A 16,262-nucleotide genomic window follows, 5' to 3' on the forward strand; every position below is an offset into this window, starting at 1 on the left:
AGCTGAATAGCAAACACTGGAGAGGCACAGTATGGTGCAGAAGAAAGGGCAGGGAATGAGTGTCACAAGACCTGGATTCGAATTCTATCTTTGCCACTTATAACTCCATGATGTTGGGCAAGAAATTTCTCCTCTTTGGACCTTAGGTTCCTCATCTGCGAAATGAGGGGGTCTCACTAGTCTATCTCTATGGTCTCTCTCAACTCTGAATCGATGGTCCCCTGAAATATTTACTGGGTGACAAAGCAATGAGAGTCCTGGGGCTGGGGAGGAGCAGCCCAGTAGTTATTTGAACCCTGAATCTCTACAAAAAGGACCACACTCCAATAAGATTCTTTCTAGCTCTACATTCTATCAACCCAAATGGAAGCTATGAAATCTCTCTGGTGCATTCCTCAGTGGTAGTAAAAGGAGTCTCCAAATAAGGTCATCTTGCTAGATGCTTGCAAATTAACTTAAAGCTAGCTCTGTGCATCTGGGTCCTGGGCAGCTCACCCATCTACTAACATGCTGACTCTGGTCACCAGATATGAAAACAAGTAACCAGTCATGGAACTACATCCCGCCTCTTCAATGAAATTTCAAGAAGCAAAGAGATGGTACCGTTAAGGCTGAGTCCTGACTGAATCACCAAAGAAAGAGAGAAATCAATAATCAATCAATAGACATTTATTAAGTGCCTACTATGTGCTCGGCACTGTGCTAAGTGCTAGGGATGCAAAAAAAGGCAAAACACAGACCTTGCCCTCAAGGAGCTTACAATCTAATGGGAAATAGTCTTGTGCTAATAATTGATAGCATGTTCTCCAGTCCACGATGATTACTGCTAGCTTTTAAGGTGGCTTTTCAGCCAAGAAGATCCGATTTGAGACCAGAAGACAGAAGCTGCCTTCAACATGGAAAGTGTGGCTCTGCCACTGACCCTGTGTGACTCTGAGCAAACTGCCGCCCTCCTCCCCCGGGACCAGTTTCCTCATTTGTAAAATGAGTGTGTTAGATTCAACGGTCTCTGATGCCACTTCTAGCTCTAAATCTATGACCTTACAATTTGTCCTGGGCAAGGGCTTCCAGAATTATTTCTGGTCTGTCTCATACTTTCTAAAACCCAGAAAGAAAACAAGAGGTATTTCAGCAGAAACATTGAACTCCCCAACATCTCTTAATGGAGGGAAGGCAATGGGATGGCAGGAGCTCAGTCTGAAAGAACCATGGTCTAGAAGAACCAGGATGTTATCTCTCCCCCTCCACCCCGCCGCCTTTTCCCTCACCCCCTGAACTCAGGACAGTTCCCTGACAAGTATCCGGATGACCTGGCTGAACAACAGTTGATTCACCACGAAAGAAAGAATCAGTCATCTCTCCCTTGCAGGTCCTCGTTAAAAGAGGCAGGGCACAGGGCATGGGAGAATTGAGCCCCTGGCAGCTCCCAATAGCCACAGAATTGCCTTCAATTCCTCATTCAAGTTCTGCCCAAAGGCACGTGTCTTCTGCAGCTGTGAGAGGAGGTGATGGCTTCCAGTTGGCTTCCCTTGGGAACCATGCTCAGCGGAGGCCGGCTACTTCCTCCCCAGCATCGCACACCTGCCACAGAAACCTTACTTGTTGGAGGGGATAAAACAAGGGAAAGCACGCTAAACTAAGAGGGCACAACAATTCCCTTTATGAGCCTGTGCCCAGTGTCCCACAGTGATAGAGCGCACGTGCTCTCTCTTAAACAGAAGTCGACATTTTCCCTCTGGACGTAGGAGAATCTTTTTTTAATGTTTTAATAAAAGTTTTAGCTGATAGCTTCGGTTCCACTGAACTGATTTTTAAAGACACTCCTCTCATTTTCTTAATAAATGAACTGTTGCATTTTGGGCTGCCCCAACCCACAGCCAGCCATCTTTCCCTCCGGACAAACTTCTTATCTTCAAATCAACTTTGTAATTCATGATATGAAAGTCATACAAAGAATAAGGAATTGAGTGAGAGGGGAGTTAGTTTAGTGGCTTCTGTGAGGCTGAAGGAATGTATTCATTAAATTTTTAAGAGCTCTAAATGTGGTGTTGGGGTTGGGGGCAAAGTGTCTGTTGCCCCACCCTAGTTACAGCTCCACTGGCTGGAGATAAGACTGGCTAAGGGCCCAGCTACAAAATTTCCACAACTCACGTAGCCAGGGAGGAAGGAATGTCTTCAGACAAGTTCTAGGTTAGGGATGATGGATCAGGAACATTAAAGTGGTGGAGCAAATGATTCTGATGAGGAAGGAAAGGAAGAGCTATTTAAAGAGACACAGAAAAGGAAAGGTGCCCTAGAGCTGGGGGACCAAAGGGATGCCTTCCTGTATTTGAAGGGTTGTCCCAGGAAAGAAATTCTATTACTATTCTATTTCAACAAATGCCTGTGTTTTGAGCTAATGGTGTCCTCCAGCTGAATAGTGAAAATGAATCCATTGGGGTTTACTTAACCCCCAGGCAACACACTTAATCCGTTAATGACCCAAAGGCAATTCTCTAAGATGCAGATGAGTTGTTGATCTGTGTTACCGAATGGTGTTTCCATGAATGAAATGAATGAAATCACCAAAATTTTAAACTATGTTCCTTTTGGGATGCAAGAGAAATCATAGTGGGGGTTTGTGATAAGCTATAGTTTAGGATAGAAGACCCACATAAGTACCTTCAACCTGGGGTAGTAGTTTCCCAGGGGACTCATCCTTTGAGTATAATTTGAGGTGGGGCTAGCTTCGGAAGAGTGCCCCCTTCTCTTCTCCAACTGAATTTTTTTTTTCCAGTTGGCCCTCTCATGACAGGAACTCCACACCCTTTTTCATCTCAGTTGCCCTCCTTAGGGACATTCACAAGGTCTGGAAGTAGCCTTCCCCCAAGGATTACCTGAGCTGCCTCCCTGGGCCTTTCTAACTCCTCTCCCTGCCTTGCCTGTCCCCAAGCACCACCAGTTGCTGGCATCGTTACACCAAGAAGCAAGCCCTCCATGAAGTCACTGCTAGCTCTGGTTTGATGAGCATTTTCACTAAAAACCTGGGACAGCTTCCAGGAAAAGTCCGAGCATGGATGATGTGCATGTGAGTGGGGTGGAGTAACCGCATCCTTCCCCTGCATCTGGATGGGCCATGATCATCTTTTGTAATTTGTGATTAATAATAGAGGGTTCTCCCTAGCACTGTATGCATGGCGAGGTTAATGCAATATTTTTGTGTTTGCCAGCCAGCTGCTTTTACCATCCTCTCAGTAACTAATGTCTTTGCATAAGGATTCAGTCTACAAGTAAATCAATTAATTCCTATTTGGCTGGTAGACAGCTGCTATCCTGCTGCAGGATAATTAGATGGACTCGTTTATTAATTGACCAGAATAGGCACGGCTGCTTTTTTGACACACACCTTACTTCCTTCTAAAGGTTGACATGTGGGGCTGATACTAGTCACTGTTCACACATCACACGTGGGAGAAGAGGATGCTTTTTCCTCCTTAATTCTTATTCCTAAAGGAGTATTTGCCAGGTGAGAGAGGAGGCATGGAGCGGTGGATAGAAGACTGGTTTTGGAGACAGGAAGACCTGGTTCAAATATGACATGTACTGGCTGTGGGATGTTAGGCAAAGCATTTAACCTCTCATTGCTCTCTCAGGCATTTCTCTATGACTGTAAGTTGCAAATGAGTTGTTAATTTGTACTAGTGGATGGAGCTTCTATCCTGGGAATTCCTTACAGGAATGAAATCACCAAAATTTTAAAACATATTCCTTCTGGGATACAAGAGGAAGCACAGTTTATAATTGGAAGGGACCTCAAAGGTATTTTAGTATACCATCCCCACCAAGCTGAATAAGGAGAGTCCCCCATATTGTCCTCAACAAGGAATCTTTGAAGGTTCCCAGTGACAGACATATTCCACCCAAGGCAACTGTAAAGTCGATTCCTTACGTCACTATTTCACTAAGCAGTCCTGATTATTAGGAAGTTTTTACTGGTATTGAGCCTAAATATGTCCCCCTGTCACTTCCACCCACTACCCCTTGTTCTATCTTTTGACGTCAAGGAAAAACTGGTCTAATTCACTGGATATCTCTTCCCCCATCCCGCCCCGCATCACACAAATAAATCACCACTCTTCTAGATTAACTCACTCAGCTCTTTCAACTGGTCCTCAAATGACATGACTTCAAGTCCTGGCAAAACATTCCTCCAGTTACCATCTAGCTTGAAAACATGGTTCTTAAAATATGGTCTTTTTAATAAGAGAGTGCTCTGGGAGAGGTAGGAGGAGGGAGAAGGAAACATTTGGAATTGAATGTAATAAACAGAAAATTAAAAAATGCATTTTTTAAAAACGTGGTATCCTTGACTTTGTTCAATCCAACAAACATTTATCAAGTACTTGTTATGTCAGATGCTGAGGATATAAAAACAGAAGAGAAAACGGGAAATGGCTGACATTCTGTTGGGGGATGCAGCATTTACACATATCCAGAAACTGGGGATTATGCAGATAATCTGGAGAGAGTGAACACTACCAACTAAGGGGATCAGGGAAGGCTTCCAGTATGAGGTAGCTTTGAAGGAAGCTAGGCATGACAAGAGATGGTGGTAGCACGTTCAGTCCAGGTACACAGGGACCACCTGTGCAAAGACACAGAACGTGGAAATGAAGAGCCAAGTATGGCGGACAGCAAAGAAGCTAATTGGCTAGAACACTGCCTATGAAGGAAAATAATAATTAGTAGAACCATCCAATCACAGAAACATCACCTCTAGAGCAGGAAGGGACTCTGGAGGTCATCTAATCCAACTTTGTCATTTTTACAGCTGAGGAAACTGAAACCTGACGAGATTAGGTGACTTGCCCAAGTCTATACAGGCAGTAAGCATCAGAGGGAGAATTGAATCCATGCCCCCCACCCCAACTCTAGAACCAACATGATTTCCAGTATGCCCAAGCACCTGTCAGTCCCCAACAATGATGTTATCCTGAGTCATTAGACTGTAAGCTCTTTGAGAGCAGGGACTGTCTTTTGCCTCATTTTGTGTCCCCAATGCTTAGCACAGTGCCTGGCACATAGTAGGCACTTAACAAATGTTGATTAATTAATTAATATTGATTTTATACCTATAAACCCCTAATGAGGAAGATAAGAAAAATGGATTTTTAAAATATTACATTGAATTCATCTCAATATTTTTAATGGGCTATATGAAGATGAGGATGATGACCCATCAGTAAAAATATGCATGGAGACATTTTCCTAGTAGTGGGGATGAGTTCATGCTGAGCCCTCCCCACTGTCTTCAGTGGCATTCTTATGACTAATGACATGCATTTCTGGGAAAACAGTCTGGGGCCAAAGATGGCCAAATTCTCTTCTACCATAACAGAACCTTAGGGGCCTTAGGTTAAATCTCCTCTTTTTGGACTGGTATCAATGGGGGTGGGGCATTGGGTGGAAAAGGACTTCTCTATCCTCCCTGGACCAGAGCAGTGATGAATTAAACCATCAAGCAATTAAAGGTTGTGTGATAGAAAGGAAACAGGCCAGCAAGAGAAAGTGGGAAACTGGGAATTGAATCCTAGCTCAGCTACTGACTCTGTTATCACAGGGTCACAGACAAAAGGCTGGAAGGGACCAGAGATTATGCAGGTGACCTTCTGTCCCATTTGACCGATGAGGAAACTGAAGCCTAGAGAAGTACAGGGACTTGCCCGCATTCACACAAGAAATGACAGAATGAGGATTTGAAATGCAGGTTCTCCAATACCCAATTCAGTACTTTATCTCCTGTACCCATCTTCAACAAGTCACTGGACTTCTCTGGTCCTCGGTTCCCTCATCTGTAAAATGATGGGGTTAGACTCAAAGGCCTTTGAGGTATCTTCTACCTCTCAATATGTGATCCTGTCACCTCTGTGGGCCTTAGTTTCCACACCTGTAAAAAGAGAGGGTTGGACCAGATGGTCTAAATCGAGCTCCTCTAGTCCTATAAACTATCCCCCAAAGAGAGAATCACAGGGGACCAAGGAGAAGGAACGAGCAGTTTTTGCCTGTCTAGCACATGGGGTAATTATATCGGATTAATTGCTAGCAGCTCAGCTCTGCTTTGCCAGCTGAGTCTGGTCAGAGGCAGGACTGCCCACAGATACACTCAGCCCTCAAATATGCAGTCAGCAACTACTGAACTGTCAGTAACTTCTTGTTGGTGGATCCGATCAGCAATTAGGTTTTATATTTAGACTTGGGAGACGGCACAGAATGGGGAAAATTACAAGATGCCCAGTGGTGGTATTTTTTTCCCAAGAATACCCGATACAAATATCATTTTCGCCAACTTTCTTTTTTTCCCCTTGAACAGTAGGGGCTTGAACTAAAATAAGAAAATTGAGGATATAAAAGAAGACTGTAACACATTTCCAGAAGGGGCTTCTGGTCCTTGTTCATCCATTGACGTGGAATTCTCTCCTGAGACATTGCTTTACTCATCTTCCTATGCTATACATTCCTGACTTTCAAGTCAACACTGCTTCCCTTCTGCTAAAAGACATTTTTCTCTTTATTTGCCCTAGGATTGTAGATTTAGAGCTAGACGGGATCTTTGACCCTTTCACTTTCTAGATGAGGAAACTGGGGTCAAGAGGGAGTGGAAGTGATTTATGCAAGGTGACATGAATAAGTGCCAGGGGTTGGATTTGAACCTGGGCCGGCTTTTAAGGTAAATGCAAAGAGAAGACCAAGAGAAAATTGCATTACCAGGAACAAAATGATTTCTGAACAACAAGGGGGAGTTTCGTACTTAGGATCACACCCTTCCTGATAGGCTGTCCATTTTTACATTTTCAGTGGCTTGGCTGGCAGGGAAACACAGCTGACAGAATATGACTGAGCCACCTTGGGTGTTAAGTTTGAAAGGCCTCGTCATATGGAACTGAAGACCAGAAGGAGAAACAGGTTCCCTCTCTTCTCCTGATTCCACACCACATCCCTCCCCCCGCAGCAGCCCAGATTAACTTCGCCACGATTTCTTCAAAAAAAAGAGCAGCTTGCCAGCCAGGCTGGCGGAGGAGTAGATCAAAATCATGGCTTGAGAAGGAAACAAAAGCAAAGTGGGAGGGGGGGAGATGCTGAGTCTGGTCAGAATACTCACAAAGAAGCAAAGTGATAGTCCTATATTACCCTCATGAGGGGACTCTTATTCTTGTTTTAGAAATTTCTGCTGTGTCTGATTCTCCATGACCCCATTTGGGGTTTTCTTGGCAGAGATACTGGAATGGTTTGCCATTTCCAGCTCATTTTACAGATGAGGAAACTGAGGCAAACAGGGTAAAGTGACTTGCCCAGGGTCACACAGCTAATAAGCATCTAAGGCTGGACTTGAACTCAGGAAGATGAGTCTTCCTGATTCCAAGCCCGGTGCTCTATCCAACGTGCCACCTACTTGCCCCTGTGTTGAGTAGACTCTTAGCTTGAGATGCTCTCGGAAAACCAACTGATACTCTTCAGTTTCCTCGCCTGCAGGATGAAGTAGTCAGACTAGATAACTTCTAAGGGTCCTTCCAGCTGGTAATTTATGATCCTATGATTTCCCTGGGCTTCACTTTCCTCATCTATAAAATGGGGGCTTGGCTAAAATGGCCTCTAAGGTCTCATCCACTTCTAAGTATATGCATAGACTATGTGCTTAAAAAGTCTTAGGAGGCCCTGAAAACAGGAGACAATACAACTCTAGATCAGCACGTGGGAGGAAAAAGAGAGCTCCACCAAAGAGTCTCCATGTAGATGACTTAGTAAATAGCTAGTACCCGGTGGTAGCTGAATTTATCTCCAAGCAATAGGCAAATACCCAAGTAGCCACACAGGAGAGGAGGGTGTGGGTCTTATTAATGCCAAAAAAGGAAGTGAGAACATCAAAGTTACTGGCCTAACTGCCTATTTTTCCACATTCCTTTTATGCGAATAGTAGACAAATGCACTGAAGGCATTGTTGCTTCCAATGTTAGTAGTAGTTAGTAGCAGTACTATTACTACTAGTAAAGAAGGCTCCACAAGAATAAAATAAAATCACTTCCTCCTCATCAATTTTTTAAAGGGATAAAGGGAGGGTACAATCAGATTTATTTCTTCATTTGTATTTTTCATCATATTCTGAATACCTGACTCCAGTCACGAAATTGCTTGGCTGTGTGTTCTCCATAAAAACCCAGTCAGAGAAGTGGGAGCAGATCAATAGTTTTATTTGGAAGAACAAAATGATCTGAGAACAGAAGATGTCAACGGATGGACAGAAATGGTTAACATCTGCAAATCATCCCATGCTTCCCTTGATGCCACCCTCGAACAAAACTGCTCCTAGGAAGTTCTTCTGCACCCAACTTGTGTCCAAAGGGAAAACTGAATAAAGGGCCCTGCCTCTCATTCTCCACCACCAAATAGTTCATGCACCAAACTGGGCCTGAAGAAAAACTTCCCTGGTTTGCTATGTCCCAGGCTTGGGGTATTATATGTACTTATCTCCCCAACTGGAACGTAATGTTCTTGAGAGTACGATGTAGTTTGATCTTCGCATCCCCAGTGCCTGGCACTATCTAAAGGCTTAACACATTGACTGTTGATTGTTTGATTAAATTACTGGGAGAATTTGTTCATTGTGGAAAGACAAATCAGATATCTCCATCTTCAAAGTGAGTTTTCAAGTATCTGGCTAATTTCAGCAAGGGGAAAATCAAAGCAGACAACTCCAACCCCAAAGGGAATAGTGCGAAAGTGTTAGATCCTGAGTCAAACACACTAGTTTAAACCCTGGAGTCAAGGTTCAAATCCTGCCTATGAGACGATGAGTAAATCATTTAAGATTCCATTTCCTCACTTATAAAACAGGGAGAGAAACGCCTTATGGTACCTATTGTGCAATCATGAGGATCAAATAAGATCATATATAACAAGTACTTTGTAAACTTTATATAAACGTCAGCTATTTCTTTTCTCATTTGAAATGGATTTTGAAGCATATCTTTCATTTGATCAAGTGAAAAAAAAAATCAAACTAGACAGCTTAAGCCCCAAAGTAAATGGAGGCGAGATAGAGCAAGGAAGGAAAGGGTCCTAAATTCCCTACTTTATTCAGGTATCTATACTGAATAAGAAAACTGCTAAGTGTTGTGTAGACCCAGTCCCAGCAAAATATATAAAACAGAAAGGAGTAACAGAAAAAAAGACAGAGAAGTGATTATTTGGGTGTTTGGGTCCACCCCCTTCCCACCCCCACCCCCCAAACACAGCCTGCCCACTACAGGTCTGGCATAGTGGTTCTAGGAAAGGGTTATAGGATTGAGTAGCTATGATGCCTGTGTACAGTCCTTCATTTCTGGATGACAGGGGAAAGTCAGATATCAAGGGACTTTAGGGCTGGCAATAACCAAGTGGCTAAACTTTCAACTTTCCTTCATCACTTTCAAGGGTTTTATTCATTTTCACTCAAGCCCTAGTTGTTGTTTCTCAGACTCTTTCTTTGATTTTCTGTTTGGTGATGGTGCATCCAGTGCTAATATATATTCTAGCAAAGTGAAAAGGAGTGGGAAAGACAGAATCCAAATTGACCACAAGAGATGGCTAGGCATCTTTAGGGTTAATCATCATGACTCTAGGGCCCCCTAAAATTGTTCTCACTCCCTCTGCTTAGGGGCACGGAGTGGGCTGGAATTTATTCATCCCAAAGAGTAACTCTTTTCATAAGTCAACAGGCACTGGAAACGTTTACTGCCTTGTTAAAGCTACATTGAGGCAGATTTATTAGGATAGTCACTTAACAAAAAGCCCCAACACGCAAATAATTGAGCATTGCCAAATGTGCTGAGTGAGGTATAACTCAATGGGTACTTGTTAGATTTTAGAATCAGATATAAAGAACTTGTCCACCTGAAATTCTTCCTTTAGCCCTCTGATGGAGGTAGTGCTCCCCACAAAAACCCTAGAGAAGCAAGCCCAAATGATGGACTCAGTCTATTCAACCCCCAAATTCCCATTGTTAAGCTTTTCCAGTGGCCCTTGGAACCAGTCTGTGTAATCCTCAAATTCCCACTGCTATATTCTCCCAGTGGCCCTTAAAACCAGTCTATGCAACCCCCAAATTCACATTGTTATATATTCCCAGAGGCTCCTGGAACCAGTCTAGGCAACCCCTAAATTCTCATTCCTATGTTTTCCCAGTGGCCCTTGGAATCAGTCTATGCAATCCTCAAATTCCCATTGCTATGTTTTTCCAGCAGCTCTTGGAACAGCAACTATAGCTTTGATCTGATTTCTCCAAACCTGGCCTCACCTGACACATAAGTAGAACTCCAAATCTAGATAACCCACCAAGTTCTGAGACATTTCCTTTTCTCATTTATGGCCACAAAGATCCATTCAATAGAACAGAATAATAGTAAAATAAGACCAAAGGAGGAGGAGAATTTGTGCTTGGCCGAAGCAAATTTTGAATCCAAACAGGAAGCCACTTTCAAATCCTTCAGCAAAAAAGTGTCTAAGTTGGAGGCGCAAAGACGGGATTGAAGATGTGATACCAAAGCACTTACCTGAGTTGGGTTGTAGAGTTCCTGAAGTGGGCTCCGGGAGCCCTTCCGACAACAGATGTCCATTCCAAAGGGATTCCTCCGCATGACTGACAAAAGAGAGAAGACGGGACTCATTAGCAATGAAGAACACAGAATACATTTTTTAAAATTAAAACAGAAAAGAAAGAGGATTAGGCAGTGAGAGCAAGAGAGAGGGAGGGTGGGAAGTTGTTTGTCCTTTGTTCTCGAAGAGGACCATGTTGTCATGAAGGTGATGCCATGACTTGCAAGTGAATTGGATTTAAATGAGGGAGGGAGGGCTGGCTGTGCAAAGTCACCAGCCTCACTGTCTCCTCCAGAGCCATCGGGGTCCAGTGGCCAGATATACATTGGGACAACTGGAGATGGCTCCTGGGTGGGGAGGAGGACAGAAGGGAAGGAAGGAGGGAAGAAACAGATAAAGGCCTGCCACCCAGACTTTCCCTCTGCTAAAAGCTCCAGCTGCATTGTTCTTCAAGGCCACAGAAGCTGCCAAAGTCTTCCCCCCTATTAATTAGCCACTAATATAATTAGTGATCCAGGACATGCTAGAATAGTATCATTGAAAGACAGTGACAGCATCAAATGCTACCCAAGTCACTCATCTGCTTGACTTTTGCTTCATTTTTTGTTAAGACAAAAAGGATATGGGGATAGCACAGATATAAGCACATCACTCCTTCGCTCAATAAACTCCAATGGCTCCCTAGTACCTCCAAAATCAAACACACACTGGACTGTTATTTAAAGCTCCAACTTATCTTTCCAGGCTTTTTAGACATTGCCCCTCTTCAATGTCCTGCTTGTTTGTATTTCTATCCCCAAGGTCAGGCACAGAGTAAGCATTTAATAAATTCTTTTTCATTCATTCATTCACTAGGCAGCTAGAATGTCGAGCCCAGAGTCAGGAAGATGACTTCAAATTCCACCTCAGACATTTACTAGCTGTGTGACTCTGGGCAAGTCACTTAACCCAGTTTGCCTCAGTTTCCTCATTTGTAAAATGGAAATAAGAATAGCACCTACCCCTCCCCATGGTTGTTGTGAGGGTAAAAGGAGAAAATATTTGTAAAGCATTTAGACAGTGCTTGGCACATAGTAGGTACAATATAAATGTTAACTATCTTTATAATGATGATGATATATTACTTTATGATCAAATCAAGTTAACCTTTTTGCTATTCCTCACACCCAACACTCTTTCTTCCTCTTGCCTACAACTCCTTCCTTCCCTCCTTACCTCCAAAGTGGAGCTCAAACACCACCTTCTCCATGAAACCTTTCCCCTTCCCAACTGATAGTGCCTCACTCCCACCTCTCCCTTTGCCTTGTATATATATTTTATATACTTATCATGCACACATTGTCTCTTCTAGTAGACAGTAAGTTTCTCAAAGTTTCATCTTTGTCCCTGCATCCCTAGTGACTGACACATGTGCTTAATAAATGTTTGTTGACTGATTGATGAGTAGAGATGACATTCTTGGTGGATGTGGTTGATAAAAATGACTATTCTTGGTACCATAAAGAAGATGCCACAAGCAATTTGGGGCTGGAATACAGATTCTACTGCTGACGTAGAAGTCATCTGGCCTAGTCTCAACCTCCTAGTCACAAACTTGTCTTCTGACACAGAGGAAGGCACTTTACCTTTCCTGAGCTCATTTTATCATCTATAAAATGGGATAATAACACTTGTCCTGCCTATCTTGCTGTACTATTTGAGATCAGGGATTTAGAGCTAGAAAGGTCCCCAGAGGCCACTGAGTTCAATCCCTTCATTTGGCAGAAGAGGAAAGTAAGACCCAAAGAAGTGAAACAATTTGCTCAAAGCCATACCAGTACTAAGGAGTAGGGTCAGGACTTGAATCCTGGACCACTGCCTCTGCCTCTCAATCCCCTGCTTTTCCATCTGTACCACACTATCTCCTTGTCAATAAAAGAACACATTTAGAACTAGAAGGGTCCTTAAAAGCCACTGAGTCCAATACCTTCATTTTACAGATGGGGAAACTGAAGCATAGAGAGGTTAAAGTGTCTTGCCTAGGGTCACCCAGCTAATGTCTGAAGTAGGATTTGAACCTGGGTCTTTCTGATTACAAGTCCACTGTCCCACACTACTCAATGAATGCTTACTGAATGTAACCAAATAAGATGAGATGGCTTAGAGGAGTCATGGTCGGTATAGGCAGAAGGGGGTGCTCACATTGATAAGGAATTTAACACCAGCATTTGTTTAGGACTTGGTGGTTGACACTCCTTACAAAACTTCTTCCAAAAGTTTGCCTGGTCAGTACAAAATATATTCCTCCATATCAACCAGCCCCATCAGCTTCTTTAATTTATATTTGAAAAATAAGAGCAGGGAAGGAGAGAAAAGGAAAGCTTTAGCCAAACATAGTATATAAAAGTCATTAGGTTCTGAACAGCCACGATTCAAAACACTAGTTCTTTGTTTCTCAACAGTCACCCTGGAAAAGAATAATTCTACTGTTACTCTCCTTTAAATTTATTGCTTTGCTTTTTCATTTCCATGAAAAATGAGGTAAGCACCTCCCGTTTCTAGGATGGGACACAAGGATGCAATGGCTGTTCTTTGGAGAAATACCAGACATGGTAGCTCATGCCTGTAGTCCCAGCTGAGGGGGAGCCTGAGGTTGGTGGATCAGGAGCTCTGAGATGCAGTGGGCTAACCCAATCCAGTGTTGGCACTAAGTCTGGCATTGGTGTGGTGAGCCCCTGGGAATGAGGGGGCCACCAGGTTACCTATGGAGAGGCAAACTAGCATAGACTGGAAACAGAGAATGCCAAAACTCATATCCCAATGAGAGTGGAGTTGGGGCCATGAGGAGCCCATTCCTGCATTTCCAGACTGGAAAGGAAGGAAGGAAGGAAGGTAGGAGGGTAGAAGAATAGAAGGGAAGGAGGGAAGGGGAAAAGGGGGAGGGAGGGAAGGAAGGAAGGAAGGAGGGTGGGAAGGAAGGAGGAAGGCCAGGGGAGGGAGAAAGGAGGAAGGAAGGGAGGAAGAAAGGAGGGAGGGAGGCAGGAAGGAGGAAAGGAAAGAAGGAGGGAGGGAGAAAGGAGGGAAGGAAGAAGGAAGGAGGAAGGAAGGAGGGAGGGAGGAGGGAAGGAAGGAAGGAGGGAAGGGAGGGAGGGAGGAAGGAAGGAAGGAGAGAGGGAAGGAGGGAGGGAAAGGAGGGAGGAAAGAAGGGAGGGAGGAAGGAAGGAAGGAAAATACTGACTCTCTCTCTGTTCTTTGTGCAAAGTACATTCCATTCCCTCTCATTGCACCTTTGCATTGGCCATTCCCCATGCCTGGAATGCCTTCTCTCCTCACCTCCACCTTTTATAATCCTTCTATTCCTTCAAGATACAACTCAAGTAACAACCTTCTACAGCCTTTCCTAATCCCCCTCCCCAGCTGCAAGTGCTCTCCCTTCCTGATCACCTTTTATTTATTTGTATTTATTATTTTAATGTTTATCCAGTACCTACTGATACACACACATATACACACATACTTATCACCTCATCCATTAGAATACAAGATCCATGAGAAAAGGGATAGTATCATTCTTTGTATTTGTATCTCTAGCACCTGGCATACAGTAAGCACTTAATAAATGCTTATGGAGTGAATAAAATACCAGGTAAGATGACATGGGAGAATATATTCAGGTCACATGAGGTTTCACCCACCAAACACCAGTAGACACCAACCCCCCTTATGTCAGCACCCAGGGAGAGGAACAGCTAGTGTGAAAACTCATCCACAGAATCTGTTAAATTCGATTTTACAAGCTGCAATGCTATTTAATTGGTTTATTTTCCTAATAAAAAAGGATTTAAAAGACCTTGCCTGTGGGAGGTCTGTGATGGGAGCCTCCTTCCTCTTTCTGCACTCACTTTGGTTTGAGGTCCCCTCCCCAATCAGTTTCTTCTCTCTGGGGATGCTTCCCCTCCTCTCCTCTGTCTCTTAGAATCTCTGGCTTCTTTCCAGACTCAGTCCAAGCATTACCCTCTGCAGAAGGCCATTCCCAGCCCCCTTATCTGTTGGTGCCTGCCCCTCCAAGCCTACCTCCCATCTGCTGTGTATGCATCTCATACATACGTGTTGTCTCCCTCAGCAGAATGTAAGCTCCTTGAGGGAAGCAACTGCTTTTTGCTTTTTTACTTTATCTCCTCAATGCCCAGCACAGTGCCTGGCACAGAAGTCATCCTTTAAAATGTTTGCTGATTGATCTGATCTTCATTTTTAGCACCTCAGATACAGAAAACCAAGCACTGAGTAGGTCAGAAACCAGCAACCTACAAAGATTCCCTAAGAAACTATAAGCTCCTTGAGGGCAGGTACTTGATTTTTGCCTCAGCATCTCCTCCATCTAACACAGAACCTGGATTTTGTTTTTAAAGTAGAACTGTGGTTTCACTGACACAGGGAATTCTTAGTAAGTACACTCCATCTACCGATGCCAATCTTTAGTTCCTACTCTGCAACACATAGTCAGTCTTAGAGAGCTGTCTGGGGCACAGACAGCAGGGTCACACAGCTAGTAAATGTCAGAGGTAGGATTTGAATCCAAGTCTTCTGACTCCAAAACCAGAGGTCTTTCCATATCCCACACGGCCCCACATATCTGTTTCTAGTCACCTTTACAAAGGAAGTCGGTGTCAGAGTTGGGATTCAAACCTAGGACTCCTGATTCTATATCCAACCTGGTGTTCCACAATATTGAATGCTTTCCATTGAACTAGGAGTCACCCTGCCCACCCTAGAATGTTATCTCAAGTTACCCACTTTTTCTGAATTTCTGAATGACAATGAGCTCATTGACAATGACAATGAGCCCTCGGCTTCACTGCCCCCTCTTTAGACTTCACCATCATGTCTCACTAGCCTTCTCCCTCTGGCACATCTCTTTGCCCTTCCAGCTCTCTTCTACCACACATGAGTTCCTTCTTTGGCCTCCATTTCAGGGAAGGGCTCGGGCTGGCTGTTCTTCCATTACTAGTAACTTCTCCCTCCATCCTTTTATGCGTCGTCTTCCTCCATGAGAAGCGAAGTTCCTTGAAAACAGACCTTGCTTCTCTTTATTTTCCCATTAGTATCTTCAGCACTTAACATGATTCCTAAGGGCTTAATAAATGTTTATAACCTACCTACCTCCACCCTCCTTCCTCCCAGCCACCTAACAAATCTGTCTTTCTTTCTACCACTGCCTTGACCACAGATAGACACGTCATCACCTACAGAAAATATGGCAGACCAGAGACCATCCCTGGATCCTAATCAAAGAATCACAGAATGTCACTGCTGGAAAGGTCTTTGGATACAGTCCCAAGCTCTCCTTCAATGTCAAGGTCACTTCAGTGTTCAAGGTCACTGCCAAAAGCCTCCGAAAGATATGCATGAGGTATGTATCAGTGTTCTTTCCACTAGCTTCCTGGTCATTCAGGTTTATTGCTTTTCTTGCTTCTAAACTCCCATCAATAAACTTGAATCATGAGAATTTGCATCCTATCCTCTTACCCAGCAATGGTATTCTGGCATTGGGCAAAGACAACAAAATGACAGCTCCTAGTATTGCTTTCCTGAGACCTCTTGAGTATGCCCATCACTAAACAGAATCCTCCCCGCTCCAACTCTCTTAATGTTCAATTTCACAAGAGCATAGAGGA

General features: G+C 43.7%; 1 protein-coding gene across 2 annotated transcripts in view; it reads right to left on the reverse strand.

Moving 5' to 3' along the window:
* CHST11 (carbohydrate sulfotransferase 11) overlaps positions 1 to 16,262 on the reverse strand; it is a 308,589-nt gene that overhangs the window by 166,066 nt on the left and 126,261 nt on the right. For both annotated transcript variants that reach the window (XM_027870845.1, XM_027870838.1), the window contains exon 2: positions 10,566 to 10,651. In XM_027870845.1, the coding sequence (XP_027726646.1) occupies positions 10,566 to 10,651 (86 nt within the window). The remainder of the gene's footprint in view (positions 1 to 10,565; positions 10,652 to 16,262) is intronic.

Source organism: Vombatus ursinus, unplaced genomic scaffold (genome assembly GCF_900497805.2).
Source record: "Vombatus ursinus unplaced genomic scaffold, bare-nosed wombat genome assembly UNPS02003292.1, whole genome shotgun sequence".
NCBI classification, from domain to species: Eukaryota; Metazoa; Chordata; class Mammalia; order Diprotodontia; family Vombatidae; genus Vombatus; species Vombatus ursinus.